The sequence below is a fragment of the Chiloscyllium plagiosum genome, unplaced genomic scaffold (genome assembly GCF_037043375.1).
Source record: "Chiloscyllium plagiosum isolate Xiang-an unplaced genomic scaffold, Cpla_swu_hap1 HiC_scaffold_9, whole genome shotgun sequence".
Taxonomy (NCBI): domain Eukaryota; kingdom Metazoa; phylum Chordata; class Chondrichthyes; order Orectolobiformes; family Hemiscylliidae; genus Chiloscyllium; species Chiloscyllium plagiosum.
Genome location: NW_028270147.1, coordinates 94,361,305 through 94,377,731, shown reverse-complemented (window position 1 = coordinate 94,377,731; position 16,427 = coordinate 94,361,305). Strand labels below are relative to the sequence as shown.

Here is a 16,427-nt window from a genome sequence, read left to right as displayed (position 1 = left end):
GGATTTATCGTAAAAGATTACAGTGTCATGCAACAAATGCGATATATTGAACAAATCTAGATTGCTGTTAAGTCTTTTCATCTTTTAGAATGGGTTGCAGGTTTTGGTTCATTAATATGTAAACCCCAGATCTTCTTTTAAGTCACATTCTCAAGATAACTTAAGGGTTTATAAAAACAGATGACATTTGAGCTCAGACAATGCATTAAAGGTGTGAGGTTAGAGTCTGTCTGTATTCCAACCTTGAGTTAGATCAGTTCCATTTCCAAAATAGGAATTTGTAAAATGTCACATGGATTGACTGCCTGCAGGTTGTGTGCTTTTTGAACAGAATAAAATGTATCTGCAAATACAATTTTTCAAATGCAAATTCACCCCATTGACTTATATGTATGTGTGCGTGCATGTGAGGGGGAGAGAGAGAGAGTGTGAGTGTGTGCATGTGAGTGTGTGCACATGAGAGAGTGTGTGTTTGCGTGTGTGTGTGAGTGTGACGGAATATAAGCCTGTGAGAGCCAGTCTGACTCAAGATTGGGATACAGACAGACTCTAACCTCACACCTTTAATGCATTGTCTGAGCTGAGGTGTCACCTTTTTTATAAAACCTTGTTGTCTCGAGAATGTGATTTGAAACAGGTTCTGGGATTTACGTATTAGTGAATCGAAGCCTGTAATCTACTCTAAAAGATTAAAGATTTCACAGCAATCTAGGTTTGTTCAATATATTGTATCAGCTGCACTGTCATCTTCGGCTCGAAATTCTGTCTTATGTTCTTGCTCCACAACCACCTGATGAAGGAGCAGCGCTCCGAAAGCTAGTGCTTCCAAATAAACCTGTTGGACTATAACCTGGTGCTGTGTGATTTTGTACTTAATCTACCCCAGTGTAACGTCAGCACCTCCACACCATGTCACACAATGAACGCCAACGTCCCAATTGCCTTCTTTACTGCCTGCTGCTTACCTTCAGCGACTGGTGTATGAGGAGACCCAGACCCCACTGCACATTCCCCTCTCCCAGAGTACATCCATCAGGTAGTAATCTGCCACCTTGTTTTTGCTTCCAAAGTGAATAATCTCGCTTTTATCCAAATTATACTGCATCTGCCATTGATTCACCCCCTCACCCCTGTCCAGATGGTTATAGTTTACTCCTGGTGTTGAGCATGTGGCCTTGGAGGCGATAAGGACTCAGGTGGGCGCGATCTCATCGAGATAGGGCCAATCCGCAAATTATAAATGGAAGACACAGTTATAGAGTTGTATCTGACAGTTGACGTACAGTTGCAAATTCACTCACATCCTGCAGGGTGTACTACTCCCAGTCGCTCACACTGCTTTGTTAAGCTTCACATCCACGTCTCTGACAAGCGCACTCATCCATCTCTTACAATGGGACTTCCACAACTCCCCCATCTACTAATCGCCTCTATCCTTGTGCAAGTTCCAACCTCTCCATGGTACTCATCCTCTTTTGGCTCAGTAGCTGCTCCCACTGAGTCATAGAGATGTACAGCACAGAAACAGACCCCTCGGTCCAACTTGCCGACCGGATATCCCAACCCAATCTAGGTCCATCTGCCAGCACCCGGCACATATCCCTCCAAACCCTTCCAATTCATATACCCATCCAAATGCCTTTTAAATGTTGCAATTGTACCAGCCTCCAAAACTTCCCCTGGCAGCTCATTCCATACACGTACCACCCTCTGCGTGTCCCTTAGGTCTCTTCTTTATCTTTCCCCTCTCACCCTAAACCTATACCCTCTAGTTCTGGACTCCCCCACCCCAGGGAAAAGACGTTGCCTATTTACCCTACCCATGCCCCTCATAATTTTGTAAACCTCTATAAGGTCACCCCTCAGTCTCCGACGCTCCAGGGAAAACAACCCCAGCCTGTTCAGTCTCTCCCTGTAGCTCAAATCCTCCAACCCTGGCAACATCCTTGTAAATCTTTTCTGAACCCTTTCAGGTTTCACAACATCCTTCCGATAGGAAGGAGACCAGAATTGTTATATTCCAAAAGTGGTCTAATCAATGTCCTGTACAGCTGCCACATGACCTCCCAACTCCATTACTCAATAGCACAGAACCCTATTGATTAGATTAGATTAGATTACAGTGTGGAAACAGGCCCTTCGGCCCAACAAGTCCACACCGACCCGCCGAAGCGAAACCCACCCCATACCCCTACATTTACCCCTTACCTAACACTACGGGCAATTTAGTATGGCCAATTCACCTGACCCTGCACATCTTTGGACTGTGGGAGGAAACCGGAGCCCCCGGAGGAAACCCACGCAGACACGGGGAGAACGTGCAAACTCCACACAGTCAGTCGCCTGAGGCGGGAATTGAACCCGGGTCTCTGGCGCTGCGAGGCAGCAGTGCTAACCACTGTGCCGCCGATGAGAGCGGTGAGGCCTGAGCTGGGGCTGTACAGGGTACCTTAGTTACAAGCGGCAGGGTGGGTGGGCAGGATTGTGGAGTTTCAGAGTCTCAGGCAGTTGGAGGTATCTGAACATGAGACAGTTAAATGTCAGTGGCCTGCAGACAACATGGTTTTCAGTCATGGTGGCTTGATTCCAACAGTGAACAAAATCCTGTAATTTTCTTCACGATCAGTTCATACCTCCCCTCTGACAGATCTTGTGAAAGGGTACAGAGGCTCTGGGGAGTTGCTTCCTTTGCAGTCTGTCCGCTCAGACTGAAACTCAGCTTCGAAACTCACTGGGACTACGTTTTCACCTGGTGGCCCGACACGTGGGCAGGAGCACTTGGCCGCAGCTGCGATGGGGAAGGGGGTGGGGCAAGAGGGCAGAGTGCATGGCTGAGGGCACAGCTCTCACCGAACTCCAGTCGGTGCCCAGAAGGGCGCCCAGGGACTTGGCGACGAAGAGACTAAGACCAAGGTCAGCCATGACACTATTGAATGGCAGGTCAGGCTTGATGGGCCGAATGTCTCAGCAGGCCAGAGCAGAGCTTGGGCTTTTTAAGTTCGCGCTCACATGAGGGTGACACCACCCGTGAGGGCGAGGGAAAAGGCTGGGTTTGCAACAAGCATCTACACCCACAGAGATGGGAGAAAGGTATTGTGGGCTTGCTTCCACCCGGTGACGCTGGTTATGTAAGGGGCATTGCTTTGAGCCACTCTCCTCGATTATGGGGTCATGGTTTTCCAGTTGCTAAATGGAAGGACAAGGGACATAACGGAGAGAAAGGAGTGCCCAAGAAGTGCTGGGCATTTTGCCGGGCAACCCAGAAGACGTGGTTTTAACATTGGATCCCACAGGAGCCACCTGGCAAGCGAATCCCTGGCATTGTGAGGGGCAATGTGACAAGCAGCACTGCCCTGTTCACCTCCGTCCTGCTCCTGGTCGTCCTCATCATTCACTGTCCTTGTACCTCGGGCCCATTGTGGTCCAGACCTCACTGTGAAGAGCTCACCTCTTTAAGAGCTTGACGGGGGTTAGGGGTGCTTGGGGGAGGGGCTGGGGGTGGCGAGGGTTGGTGGAACCCGTTTGGCAGCACGTTGATAACCAGGGACATCTCACACCTGGTGGATAGCTGGCACTCCCCGTTTGGTTTTGTTAAACGGGCAGCTGTTGGCTAAGGCCAGGTCCATCTGAAGTGGGTATTTCTTTATCTCCTCAAAGCCACCTGCTGGCTGGGGCTGGGAATTACGGGCTGGGAAAGGGGGAATGCTGGAAGGTCCCTGGGAATCCTACACACAGCGGCATCTCAAGAAGATGGTAGCATAGTGGGAATGACAAATGATCTGGGGATATGGATTCAATCCCACCACAGCAGCTGGTGGGTTTTGTTTAACTTTAGGGCAGCTCAGTGGTTAGCACTGTTGCCTCACAGCGCCAGGGACCTGGGTTCGATTCCAGCCTCGGGTGACTGTCTGTGTGAAGTTGGCACGTTGTCCCCGTGTCTGCGTGGGCTAACTCCGGGGTGCAGAAGTGCCAGAGGCGGCATCCTTTTGGGTGAGATGCTGCCCCCTGCAGGTGGGCAGCAGAAGATGCCACACAATGGGACCGTGGCCCGTGTGAGAGATCAGGGTGCTCTGTGAGCTCGGTACAGGCAGCAAGATTTGTGAATCCCTCTCAACCCCTAAGCCACCTGCATCCCAGGGAGAAACAGAGCATGTGAAACCTGTGACTGCCCTGTTAGGTTATTCCTTCTCCAGTACAGGTAGACAACACTAAATCCCGAAATCCGAAAAGCTCCGAAATCCGAACCTTTTGTCATGAACAAGGTTGTTTGGCGTGCAAACTCGATGTGCGTCACTCAGATGTGACGTGTGGGGCCGTAGCCCAGCACTGGCAGGCCTCAGTTCTGTTTCAGGGCACGTTTTACTCACAGTGTGTCTGCTGTTTAGTGAGATTTTTAAAAATTTCATCATCAAACTATCACTTATTCTGAAATTCGAAAAATGTGGAATTCCGAAAACACTGTCTGTGCGGAGTTTGCACATTCTCCCCGTGTCTGCGTGGGTTTCCTCCGGTTTCCTCCCACAGTCCAAAGATGTGCTGGTTAGGTGAATTGGCCATGCTAAATTGCACATAGTATTCAGGTTAGGTGCATAAGTCAGTGTTAAATATAGAATAACAGGATAGGGGAAGGGATCTGGGGTGGGTTACTCTTCAGAAGGTTGGTGTGGACTTGTTGGACCAGAGGGCCCGTTTCCATACAGAGGGGATTCTATGATCTGAACTGAGAAATGCTCACGCGATAGCATTGGGTATTGGTTTGCTTCAAAAAAGGAGAGAGCTGCTGTGAAAGCATATATTGGCACTCATGAGGACAGAAACACAGGAATGCGAAACCTCAAAGTGGGAATAACGATTTGTACTTGCCACTTGCCAACCAAACAGGACCCTCGTTTCTTGCAGTGCAAATTGTAGTTCCCGTTGAGAGTTGGCATTCTTGTGATTCTGTCCTGATCGGTGCGTGATTCAACAGCACATCTGCTCTCAGCTCTCCCCAAGTTGATAAATAGGAGGCTTTGAGACCCACAGCTATGTCAGTTGGAGCCACGCTCCTGGGAACAGGGGGACGCTGCAGGTGAGTTTGGAGGTAGCCGGGTGGCTCCCGACGCAGCTCAGCGGAGGCTAATTCAACTCTTTCCGTTCCTCTGTTGTTTTTTATTTCTCCTCGGGAGATCGGAGGCATGGACGGGGGGGGTCGGGGGTTGCAAACAGGCGGCCGTTTCGTTTCTGCTTCTCTTCCCCCCCACCCCCCCGTTTTCTTTTTTGAAATGTTTTTACTTCCAGGAGAAAAAGACGTAACTTCAGCAAGCAGGCGACGGAGATCCTCAATGAGTATTTCTACTCGCACCTCAGCAACCCCTACCCCAGTGAAGAAGCCAAGGAAGAGCTGGCAAAGAAGTGCAGCATCACAGTGGCTCAGGTGAGGGCACACGCTTGGCGCGAGGAGCGGGGCAGTTACCCGGGCGGGTGGGCTGGGATCCCTCTGCTGATCCACATGCAGCAGTGGTTTCACCCTCCGGCTGAGCCAATCCCCCTGTCGGCAGCGCTCATCCTGGCTCACTTGAGGGAAGCTAAGGATTTGCTCAGGGGCCGGCGGAGGGAAAGCCCTTAAGCTTTCGAACTCTGTCTTGCCTTCTGAGGTGGGTGCAAACGATCCCACCCCCACCGTTTGCAACGAGCGTCCTGACCTGTTCCCCCGAGCCAACCTCACTGTGCTCAAATTCCGGTCGCCCCCGTTGCAGGGAAGGGTACCATCAAAGCCGGAGAAAAGGGCGTCACCAGGAATGGAGGGTTTGAGTCAGATGGAGAGGCTGGGGCTTTTTCCGCTGGAGGTTAAGGGCTGACCTTCTAGAGGTTTATGAAATAGTGAGGGGTGTGAATCGGCTGATTGGCAGGTGTCTTTTCCCGAGGGTGGGGAATTGCAAGGTCAGGCGGCACTTATCTTTAAGGTGAGAGGAGAAAGCTTTAAAAAGGATATGTGAAGCAGCTGTTTTCATGCAGAGGGGGGACCATGTGTGGATTGACCTTCCAGAGGAAGTGGCGGGTGTGGGTACACAGACAACATTTAAAAGACATTCGGAGAAGTGCATGCGTAAGAAAGGTCTGGTGGGTTATAGGCCAGGAGCAGGCAGGTGGGGCCAGTTTAATTTGGGATTATGGGTCTGTTTCTGTGCTGGATGACTCTACCCCTATTGCACCACTTCGCGTGTGGGATCTTGCTGTGTGTGTAAGTGGCTAGCCACATCGATATTGCATCGTGTGTGTCTTCACTGTCAGTCTGGACTTGCTTGGTTGCATCGTTTTATTTAATTCTTTCATGGGAGTTTTGAGTTATTGGCCAGGTCGGAGTTTATTGCCTGTCCCTAGTTGCCCCTTGAGGGTGAGCTGCCTCTTGATGTGCTGTGGGTTGACCCACAATGCCGTTCGAAGGGAATTCCAGGAGGTTTTCCCAGCGACAGTGAAGGAGCGGCGATTATTTCCCAGTCAGGATGGTGAGCAGCTTCGAGGGGACCTTGCAGCTGGTGGTGTTCCCTTATATCTGCTGCCCTTGTCCTTCTAGATGGAAGGGGTCATGGGTTTGGAAGGTGCTGTCCAAGGATCTTTGGTGAATTTCTGCAGTGCATCTTGTAGATAGTACACACTGTTGCTACTGAGTGTCAGTGGTGGAGGGAGTGGATGTTTGTGGATGTGGTGCCAATCAAGCAGGTTGCTTTGTCCTGGATGGTGTCAAGCTTCTTGAGTGTTGTTGGAGCTGCACCCATCCAGGGCAAGTGGGGAATATTCTATCACACTCCTGACTTGTGCCTTGTAGATGGTGGACAGGATTTGGGAGGGTCAGAGATGAATTATTCTATCCAGAGCCATATTCTATCCAGGCCAACACTGCCCCCTATCTGCCAAAGTGAAGATAATGGTAGCAAAAAAATGAACTCATGAATGGAGAGTCAGAGAGCGATAATCTTCTCTTCATCTCCATCCTGCACAGCAGTGAGAAGATACAAGGCACATCTTGGCGTTAGTAGTGTTCATTTAGTAGATTTGGTGATTACTTGGTCTCTAGCTTTGTGAAGTCCTAGCTACTGCACTTCAAGAAGGTTATGCTACTTTATTGGTCTTGGGAATTGTGCAGCATAGATATCACAGAGTAACATAAGGGTTCAGTTGTGAGGACAGGTTGTGTATACTAGACTTGTATTCAGTGGGTGTGGTCCAAGGGGTGATGAAAGAAGTTGATGAGGCACAAGGGGAGAATCTATATTCCTTGCTGCGGGAGTGAAAAACAAGAGACCTAACCTGAAAGTTAGAGCTGGACTTGGAAAGGTGATATCTAGAAGCAAGAACAGAAATTGCTGGAAAATCTCAGCAGGTCCAGCAGCAGAGAGTCATAGTCACGGAGTCACACAGCATGGAAACAGACCTATATCCCTCATGATTTTATAAACTTCGAACAGGTCACCTCTCAACCTCCTATGCTCCAGTGAAAAAAAAGCTCCAGTCTATCCAGCCTCTCCTCATCACTCAAACCTTCCACTCCCAGCAATATCCTTGGAAATCTCTTCTGTGCTTAATAATATCCCTTCTATAAATGGGTGACCAAACCTGACGACAGTATTCCGGAAGAGGCCTCACCAATGTCCTTGAGAACCTCCAGATGACTCTCTAACTCCTACACTCAAAGGACTGAGCAATGAACGCAAGTCTGTTAAATGTCTTTTAAACCACCCTATCTCAGTGTGACACAAACTTCAAAGAATTATGGTCCCTCTGTTCTACAACACTACCCAAGGCCCCATCGTTAACTGTACAAGCCCCTACCCCTTGTTTGTTGTACCAAAATACAACACCATGCATTTATCCAGAATGAACTCCATCTGCCATTTTTCAGCCCATTGACCCATTTGATCAAGATCCCTTTGTAATCTTAAAACAAAAACCTTCTCCACTGTCTGCCACGACACCAAACTCCGCAACATTACTAACCATAACTTCTACACGCTCATTCAAATCGTTTATATCAGTGACGAACTAAACAGGACCCAGAACCGATCCCTGTGGGACACCACTGGTCACAGACCTCCAGTCCGAAAAGCAACCCTCCGTCACCACCTTCTGTCTCCCACCATTTATGCATTCATGGAGAGAATATTTTTGGGTCCTGTGACCCTTCCTCAGAACGTCTCTCCATAGACGCTGTCAGACCTACTGAGGTTTCCCAGTAATTTTCTGTGTTTGTCTCCGATTTCCAACAATCTGCAGTTCTTTCAGCTTGAAGTCTAGAAGTACTTCTTCACAAACAAGGCAGAGACAACCTGGAACTCTTTCCCTCAAAAAGATACAGGGAGCAAACCGAAGATTTCAGAATTGAGACTGTTCGGAATGTGGTTAGGCAAGGGCACTGAGGGTTCTGAATCAAGGTGGAGCACTTAAAATACAAAATAGCCATGACCTGATTGAAGAGCGGGATAGGTTAGAGGGGCTGAATGGCCTCTGTTTTTGGTATGTTGACAGAGCTATCCATCTCCTATCCCCTTCTGTCACCATAGAGTCATAGATCTGTATAGCATGGAAACAAACCCTACTGTCCAACTCGTCCAAGCCGACCAGATATACTAAATTAATCTAGTCCCTTTCGTTAGCACTTGGCCCATGTCCCTCTGAACCCTATCTATTCATGTACCCATCCAGATAACTTTTAAATGTAGTAATTGTTGCTCGGTGAGATTAGGGTGGCACGGTGGCACAGTGGTTAGCACTGCTGCCTCACAGCGCCAGGGACCCGGGTTCGATTCCAGCCTCGGGCGACTGACTGTGTGGAGTTTGCACATTCTCCCCGTGTCCGCGTGGGTTTGCTCCGGTTTCCTCCCACAGTCCAAAGATGTGCAGGTCAGGTGAATTGGCAGCGCTAAATTGCCCGTAGTGTTCAGGGATGTGCAGGATAGGTGCATCAATCAGGGGTAAATGTAGAGTAGTGGGAGAATGGGTCTGGCTGGGTTACTCTTCGGAGGGTCGGTGTGGACTGGTTGGGCCAAATGGTTCCACACTGTAGGGATTCTAAGTGGCACTAACTGTCCCACCGGAAAGCCGGGGTGCATTTCAATGCCATTGGCCTTATGTTCCACCAGCTTTACATCACAGTTCAGATTCTCTTCTGCAACTCGAGTTGTTCCTGTATCTATAAACCGTGCACTGCTAGGGATTAGTATTCCAATTCAAACCCTGTTTGCTTCTGATTAGCAGCCCACACTCTCTGCTGTATTGTAATTCAAATAGCACATACCTTGCAGCTTAACAGAGTTCCCTCCTAGAGGACAAATAGCAATCACAAATGAAAGACTTTGCATTGATATAGTGCCTTGCACTACGTCAGCATATCTCAAAGCGCATTGCAGCCAGTGAAGCAGTTTTGAAGCACAGGATGTAAATTTTGTTGGAAAGAAAGACTCACTATCAAGGTATTTCACACTTAATGGTAAAGTCCTAGGGAGTGTTGCTGAACAAAGAGATCTTGGAGTACAGGTTCATAGCTCCTTGAAAGTGGAGTCGCAGGTAGATAGGATAGTGAGGAAGGCGTTTGGTGTGCTTTCCTTTATTGGTCAGAGTATTGAGTACAGCAGCTGGGAGGTCATGTTGCAGTTGTACAGGAAGTCGACTAGGCCTCTGTTGGAATATTGCGTGCAATTCTTGTCTCCTTCCTATCGGAAAGATGCTGTGAAACTTAAAGGGTTCAGAAAAGATTTACAAGGATGTTGCCAGGGTTGGAGGATCTGAGCTACAGGGAGAGGCTGAACAGGCTGGGGCTGTTTTCCCTGGAGCGTCGGAGACTGAGGAGTGACCTGATAGAGGTTTATAAAATTATGAGGGGCATGGATAGGATAAATAGACAAAATCTTTTCCCTGGAGTTGGGGAGTCCAGAACTAGAGGGCGAAGGTTTAGGGTGAGAGGGGAAAGATATAAAAGAGACCTAAGGGGCAACTTTTTCACACAGAGGGTGGTATGTGTATGGAATGAACTGCCAGAGGATATGGTGGAGGCTGGTACAATTATAACATTTAAGAGGCATCTGGATGGGTATATGAATAGGAAGGGTTTGGAGGGAAATAGGCCGGGTGCTGGCAGGTGGGACTAGATTGGGTTGGGATATCTGGTCGGCATGGACGGGTTGGACCGAAGGGTCTGTTTCCATGCTGTACATCTGTATGTGTGTGTGTATGTATGTATGTATTTCATCTTGCACTCATCAGGACCGATGCAAGAATGCCAAATTTCAAACCAACATAACGATTTATACTCCCCAGAGGTAAAGGGTGCTGATTGGTTGGCAAGTTTACTCTGATTGGCCAAGAAATTGCCATGGGCTAGGCAAAGCTAATCACAGGCTCCTGGGGAATTGAAGTTCTGTCCAAGAGCACTAGGCTTGAACATATCCCTTATGTTTGCAGAGAACGGGCAGCCATCTGTAAATGCATGTTGCTTCTAGTGAATGTAAATGAACCATGACTTGCCAACCAATCAGCATCCTGTTCACCTGTCGGAGAAGTTGTTATGAAGGTTTGAAGTTTGGCATTCTTGAATCGATCCTAACGAAAAGCTTCAGCAACATATCTCTCTTTTCAATAGCGCTTCTGCAGCTGTGGTGTAGGTGAAAGTGCAGCTAATTCGTAGGCAGCATCTTCCCTCAACCAGCAATGGCAAGCAAAAATGACCAGATAATGTTTTAAGCAATGTTAGGGAAGAGGTAAGTGCTGACCAGCACATTGTGTTTGTCTTTGAGGTTAAAAGACAGTTTAGCAAAGGCAGTGGACAGGACATTGTTGGGCTGTGCTAGTACTCTGTAACCTCCTTCCCATTGGTCATAAACCAAATCAGGGTCAGCTAATGCAATGATAATAGACCATTGCATCGAGTATAGGAGTTGGGAGGTCATGTGGTGGCTGTCCAGGGCAATGGTTGGGTCACTTTTGGAGTACTGCATTCAGTTGTGTTCTCCATGTGTTAGGAACGATGTTATGAAACTTGAAAGGGTGCAGAAAAGGTTTGTCAAGGATGATGCTAGAGTTGGAGGGGGGTGAGCTATAAAGAGAGGCTGAGGCTATTTTCCCTGGAGCATCGGAGGCTGGGTTTATAAAACTCCTGAGGGACATGCATAGGGGAGTCCAAAACTAGAGAGCATAAGTTTAGGGTGAGAGGGGAAGGATTTAAAAGGAACCAAAGCAGTAACTTTTATCACGCGGAAGGTGGCGCGTGTGTGGAATGAGCTGCCAGAGGAAGTGGTGGAGGCTGGCACAATTAGAACTTTGTATATGAATAGGAAAGGTTTAGAGGGATATGGGCCAAATGCTGGCAAACGGGACTAGATTAATTTTGAATATCTGGTCGGTGTGGATGAGTTGAACAGAAGGGTCTGTTTCCATGCTGTACATCTCTATGACTAAATATCATCAGATGAAGTTACAATCAGAAGTCTTCAGGAGCCCCTACCTAGCAGGAACTAGGAGGTTAGCTTGAAGTTATACGGCTGCACAGAATTGATGAGCAAAGAAAACATGGCTTTTCACCTTCCATCCATCAGGACAGAATTGCAAGAGTCGCACATTTCAAAGGGGAAGGGCACAGGGTATGCAGATAACGTGACTAATACATGACTGGAAATAATTGTTGAAACTGGACTTGCCAAAAAAAAAATAAAGGTATTCATCCGATCAAAGATTCAGGTGTCAGTTGAGCCATTTTCATAAGTCAACCCCGAAATGGAGCAAGCGGATCCACTCCGCTGTGTCAGAGGCAGGCGCTATGATATGAAAGTGTGCAACACACAGCGTTTGTGTTATAGTTTGTGAACTTCGGTCACCCTCGGTGTGTCCATGTAACGACCCTCACTTCCTTTTGTGTCTCTTTCCCAATCCCAACCCTGTTCCCTCACAACCCCCCCCCCCCACCGTCACCCCTGCAGGTATCAAACTGGTTCGGTAACAAGCGAATCCGCTACAAGAAAAACATAGGCAAGTTCCAGGAGGAGGCAAATCTGTACGCCGCCAAAACGGCGGTAACTGTGACAAACGTGACAGCTCAAGGAAGCCAAGCCAACTCCCCGTCCACTCCCACCTCCACTGGTGAGTGCTATGGGCCACTTTGCACAGCCAGACGCTAAATCAGACGCTCCCAATTCGCACCAACCCCTCAAGGACATCTCCAAACCCCTCCTCACTGAAGAAGCTGGAAGGTCAATGGTCATTGCGGTCCACCTCGCAATCACGGGCCTGGGTGCACCCAACGGATCGCTGCGGATAGGCAGCTGGCTCCAAGGGTGGGGCCCGACATTCCGAGAGGGGCAGGGATTGGATTGACGTCTTTAAATCCTAAAGTTGGGAAGCTGTTGGCGCGTTGCAAGAGCCGATGGGTTAACCGATGGTTCTTGCACCGGGACTGCTTCCATTAGTCGCAGGCAGACAGTGGCTGCAATGCGAAATGACCTTTCAGCTTGGGCACCATCGTAATTCAGTCGGAGTTGTCGTTTAAATTCAACGGCACCTGGTAAACGGGCCAATGCTATTTCGGAAGTGGGTGGGTGGGAGAAAGGGGAGGCTGTTCTGGGCGATGGATTACACTCGCCTCCCCCCCCCACCCCCGCACAGCTGGACAGACTGTTGCTGCTTTCCCAGTCAGGGTCAGAAACTGGGCCCGGTAACTGCAGCGTTACTGAGTAACCACCACCTAGGCCCAGCTGCTCCCACAGGGCTGGCCTGCCCTCTCGGTTCGTCGGCAAGCGTGTAGGATCCCCGCGGGTTTCCGAACCCGACCCTGTAGATGCAGAAGCCCTTGCCAAGAGGCAGCCTCGTCGTGCGTGAGAGGGGCCTGCATTGAGGGAGCTTTCTCGAGATTGAGGTTCAGTGGCAGCAACCGCTCTTGGGCACTGAGATGGCTAACCAGTTAACCTGGTGCCAATGGGCCTCTCCAAATGGGACCGTCAGCATTTACCCAAGCTCAGCGTTTCACCCGAAGGACGAGTTTGCAGACACTGCTGCCTCCCCCCACCGTCAGCATTCAGTCAGGAGCCAGGCTGGATTACAAAGTCTCTAAGTGACAGCCTGCGAGCGTCATCCACCATCGCCGTCCCCCCCCGCGGGGCATCTGTCCCCTGTCAAATTTGCACCCCCTTCCTCAATCCGGTTATCTCCGCTCTTTCCTGGTTGTGTGTCTGTTGGCCTTTTGTAGTTCCCGGCTTCGGGTGGCTCTTCTCTGCCCGTGGGTCTCTCATCCTGGCCTCTCGCAGCGCCACCACCCAAACCAGTCTTCGGGGCCCGCATCACCAAACCTCCCAGCAAGCCTCCGGGACGGGGGTGGGGGCGAAGGGAGATGGGGGAGCACCTGAGAAAAGACCAGCTCAGGAAACTGGGCCCGGTTCGGGGAGGTGGGATGCCAGGCAGATGGGCCGCTCTGTCCGGAATGGTGTAGCGCCGCCTGTCTGTCATTGCAGCACTGCCTATTGAGAGTCGGTGACAGGCGTTGTGTTGGGCTGCGCTGAAGAGGAGCTGGTTAGCGTTCTCCATGCCAGGACCTCCCGCTGATGCGCCGATCTGGTTAAACCCAAGGCGATAGTGTTGCTGCCTGAGTGCCACAGGGTCGGTGGTGGGGGGGTCAAGTTGCTATCGGTCCAGCGCTGAAGGACCCGACTGTTGTCTTCTCAAGTGAACATGGCGTCCAGGTCCTGCTGGAGGCTGGGACTGCCCACTCCACTGCCTGAACGCTGTCTCAAGCCTTACGTTGGGGTGCAGCGGTCACAGCTAAAGGACCTTAAGAAGACTGGATGAGGGGAACTCTTACAATAATGTCCCTGGATTCAACCTTATTGCAGGTTCATTGCTTTGAACATATGGTATTGCAGTGATGTCCCCTGCACATTTTGACCCCCTCAAACAGTAATCCAGATTGACTGCACAGCCTTGACGAACACCGCAAAGAGCAGAATAGCTCGTCTCATTACCTCTCGTGCATGGGATCTTGCTGAACAAAATTTGGTTTGCCCATGTGACAAATCGCTGCACTTCCGAAAGATCTCAATTATTCATGAGACCGAAAGTGCCTTGAGAAGGTTTGAGAATGCCACGGCCAGTGATATAACTGAACTCCCAGCCTGAAGGAGGCCATTCAGCCCTCCATACCTGTGCCAGGAAGAAGCCATTTCTCGTACCACATTGGTGCTGGCTATTCTCGGAGAGCAATCCCACTCTTCCATCACATTCCTGCAATTTCTCTTGTTTGGGTGTGAATCCCAATCCCTTTCTGAAGATGTCTCTTGAATTGGAACGCAACGCCCTACCGGGGGGGGGGGGGGGGGGGGGCGGGGGGAAACCATTCCAAATCTTAACCACTCCTTGTGGAAAGCAACTTTGCCTCACGTCTCCTCATTCAGGCGTTGTAAACTACTTCCCTGTCTAAGGCCTCAGCGGGCAGCTCTGTCAACTCTCCTCAGAGTCTCTAAGGAGAACAAGTCCAATCAACCGTGTCTTTGGCATCCCTCGTTGCTGATAGCTGTCCAGTAAGTCTCTCCTGCACCCTTTGAGGCTTTCATGACTACCTTTGTCTAGTGCCCAGAATCGGACATCACGCTAGAGACTGACCTGGTGTCAGATCTAAGTAATACCGTAACCTTCTGTGACAATTAGTTCCACCTCCCTTCTTTTCCCCCAGATTATTTTCTTGTTTAAAAAAATGTTGAAAGTCACCCTTAAACCCACTCCTATAATTCAGACAATGCATTCCAAATTACAACAATCTACTGTTCTTTCTATTCAGTCTTTCACCAGCTATCTTGACTCTGTTTGCCCTCTGTTTACTGACCCTACAGAGAGCAATTTCTCCCGATGACTAATTTTTAATCCTTTTAACAATTTACCACCACTGCCCACTAGGGGGGGGACTGCAGTAACCAGACAGGAGAAGGGTAGGGAAAGAGGGAGGGGTTTAAATTGAAGTGCAGTTCCCCGTCTTCACTCATCGTCATCTTGAACGCGAAGATTAAATTTCGCCTGCACCCTTTTCTCAAAAACAATTCGAGCTGCTCAAGTACCTCAACATGACAATGTCTCCCACCCCCCCTGCTACCGTCCGGGTCCTTTTCCTCCAGCGCTGTCTCTGGAGGCCTTGGCGGCCATCTTGGAGTCTGACAGGAAAGGGGCAATGAAGGCAGGTTTACTGCCAAAGGTGAACCTTGCGAGTGAGAACTCAGTCAGTGCTCCCTTCAGTGTGTTCAGAGACTGAACCACCACTTGCACCTGATTTCTGGATATTATTTCAGTTCTCCCAGCTGACAAGATGGACGTAACCCACTACCCTCCTTGACCTCGCTCTTCTCTGTCACCTTCTGGGTAGCAAAAGGATCCGATGGGCATGAAAGCTCGCCCCGCCTTCTAGAAGGTTCTTCTGGCCTCTCTCTGACGCTGCTGTCTGCACCACACCACCATTCTTGGCCCTGTTTTCCCCTCGAACATTTCCTTTCTGTCGAGCGGCTGCATCTCCCTTCTGTGGCATGTAGTCTGACACCGAACCGTGAAAAGAGAGTGAGGGACAGGTGACCAAAGAGTTAGGTTTGAAGGAGATGCTGAAAACACTGTAAATCTGGGAGACAGTGTGTGGCAGCAAAGATGGTGTCCTCCAGTCGCAGAGTGCTACTCTAACCGTGTACGTACGAGTTTGGATAGGCCTAATAGTGAAGGCGAGGCTGTCTCAGCACAGAGCTCCCAGAAAGTGGCACAGCCAACTGTTTGGATTGGTCAATGACTGGTGACACCAACCGCACCCCTCAGGATGTCTACCAGCCAGCGGGAAGTGGAGAGTTCAGATGGAGGGGAGGGCTCATCCTCTTTACCGTGATCACAAACCTCAGACTGCCAAAGCAACACCAGTCTCACAGCTGTGCGGGAGCGAGGGTGCCCAGGAAGGGGGGGGGCAGCGGGTGGCCAAGGGTGGGCAGATGGAATCGGGGCAGGGGAAAGGGTCCTGCTTCATTGTTGGCTTGTTTTCCCCAGCTGATGGCTTGTTGGGGATGGCGGTGGGCTGGACAGAACCTAAAAGGTGACCAAACCAAAACCAAAACAACTGAGCCACGTCGGATTAGGCCTTAGTTTGCCGTCCCGTGCATCCACCGGGTTTCTGGAGCTGTGCTTAAAGGCAAATTAAGAGTGAGCATGATGGTTGCTGCAATGATGGTTGAGGGGCAGGGGCCTGGCTGGTTTTCCTGCCACCCGTCTGGGTCGCGGTGGATTTGAAATGTTTCTTATGTCCTTTGTGTAATATGTGTGTGTGTGTGTGTGTCACTGTGTGTATGTCTGTATATATGCTTCTGCTTTGTGTGTGTGTGTGCACATGTATGTGTGTGTGTGTGTGCACGCGTGTGCGCGCACATGTACACGTCTGTAGGTGTATGAATGTG

At 49.8% G+C, this 16,427-nt stretch overlaps 1 protein-coding gene across 2 annotated transcripts in view; it reads left to right on the top strand.

Annotated features, from left to right (window-relative positions):
• LOC122548313 (pre-B-cell leukemia transcription factor 1-like) overlaps positions 1-16,427 on the top strand; it is a 214,646-nt gene that overhangs the window by 107,895 nt on the left and 90,324 nt on the right. Inside the window, exons 5-6 of one of the 2 annotated variants that reach the window (XM_087990288.1) lie at positions 5,281-5,416; positions 11,949-11,997. In XM_087990288.1, coding sequence (XP_087846414.1) covers positions 5,281-5,416; positions 11,949-11,997 — 185 coding nt within the window. Of the gene's footprint in view, positions 1-5,280; positions 5,417-11,948; positions 12,109-16,427 lie in introns of both variants that reach the window. The other variant, XM_087990287.1, reaches the window with a different exon arrangement.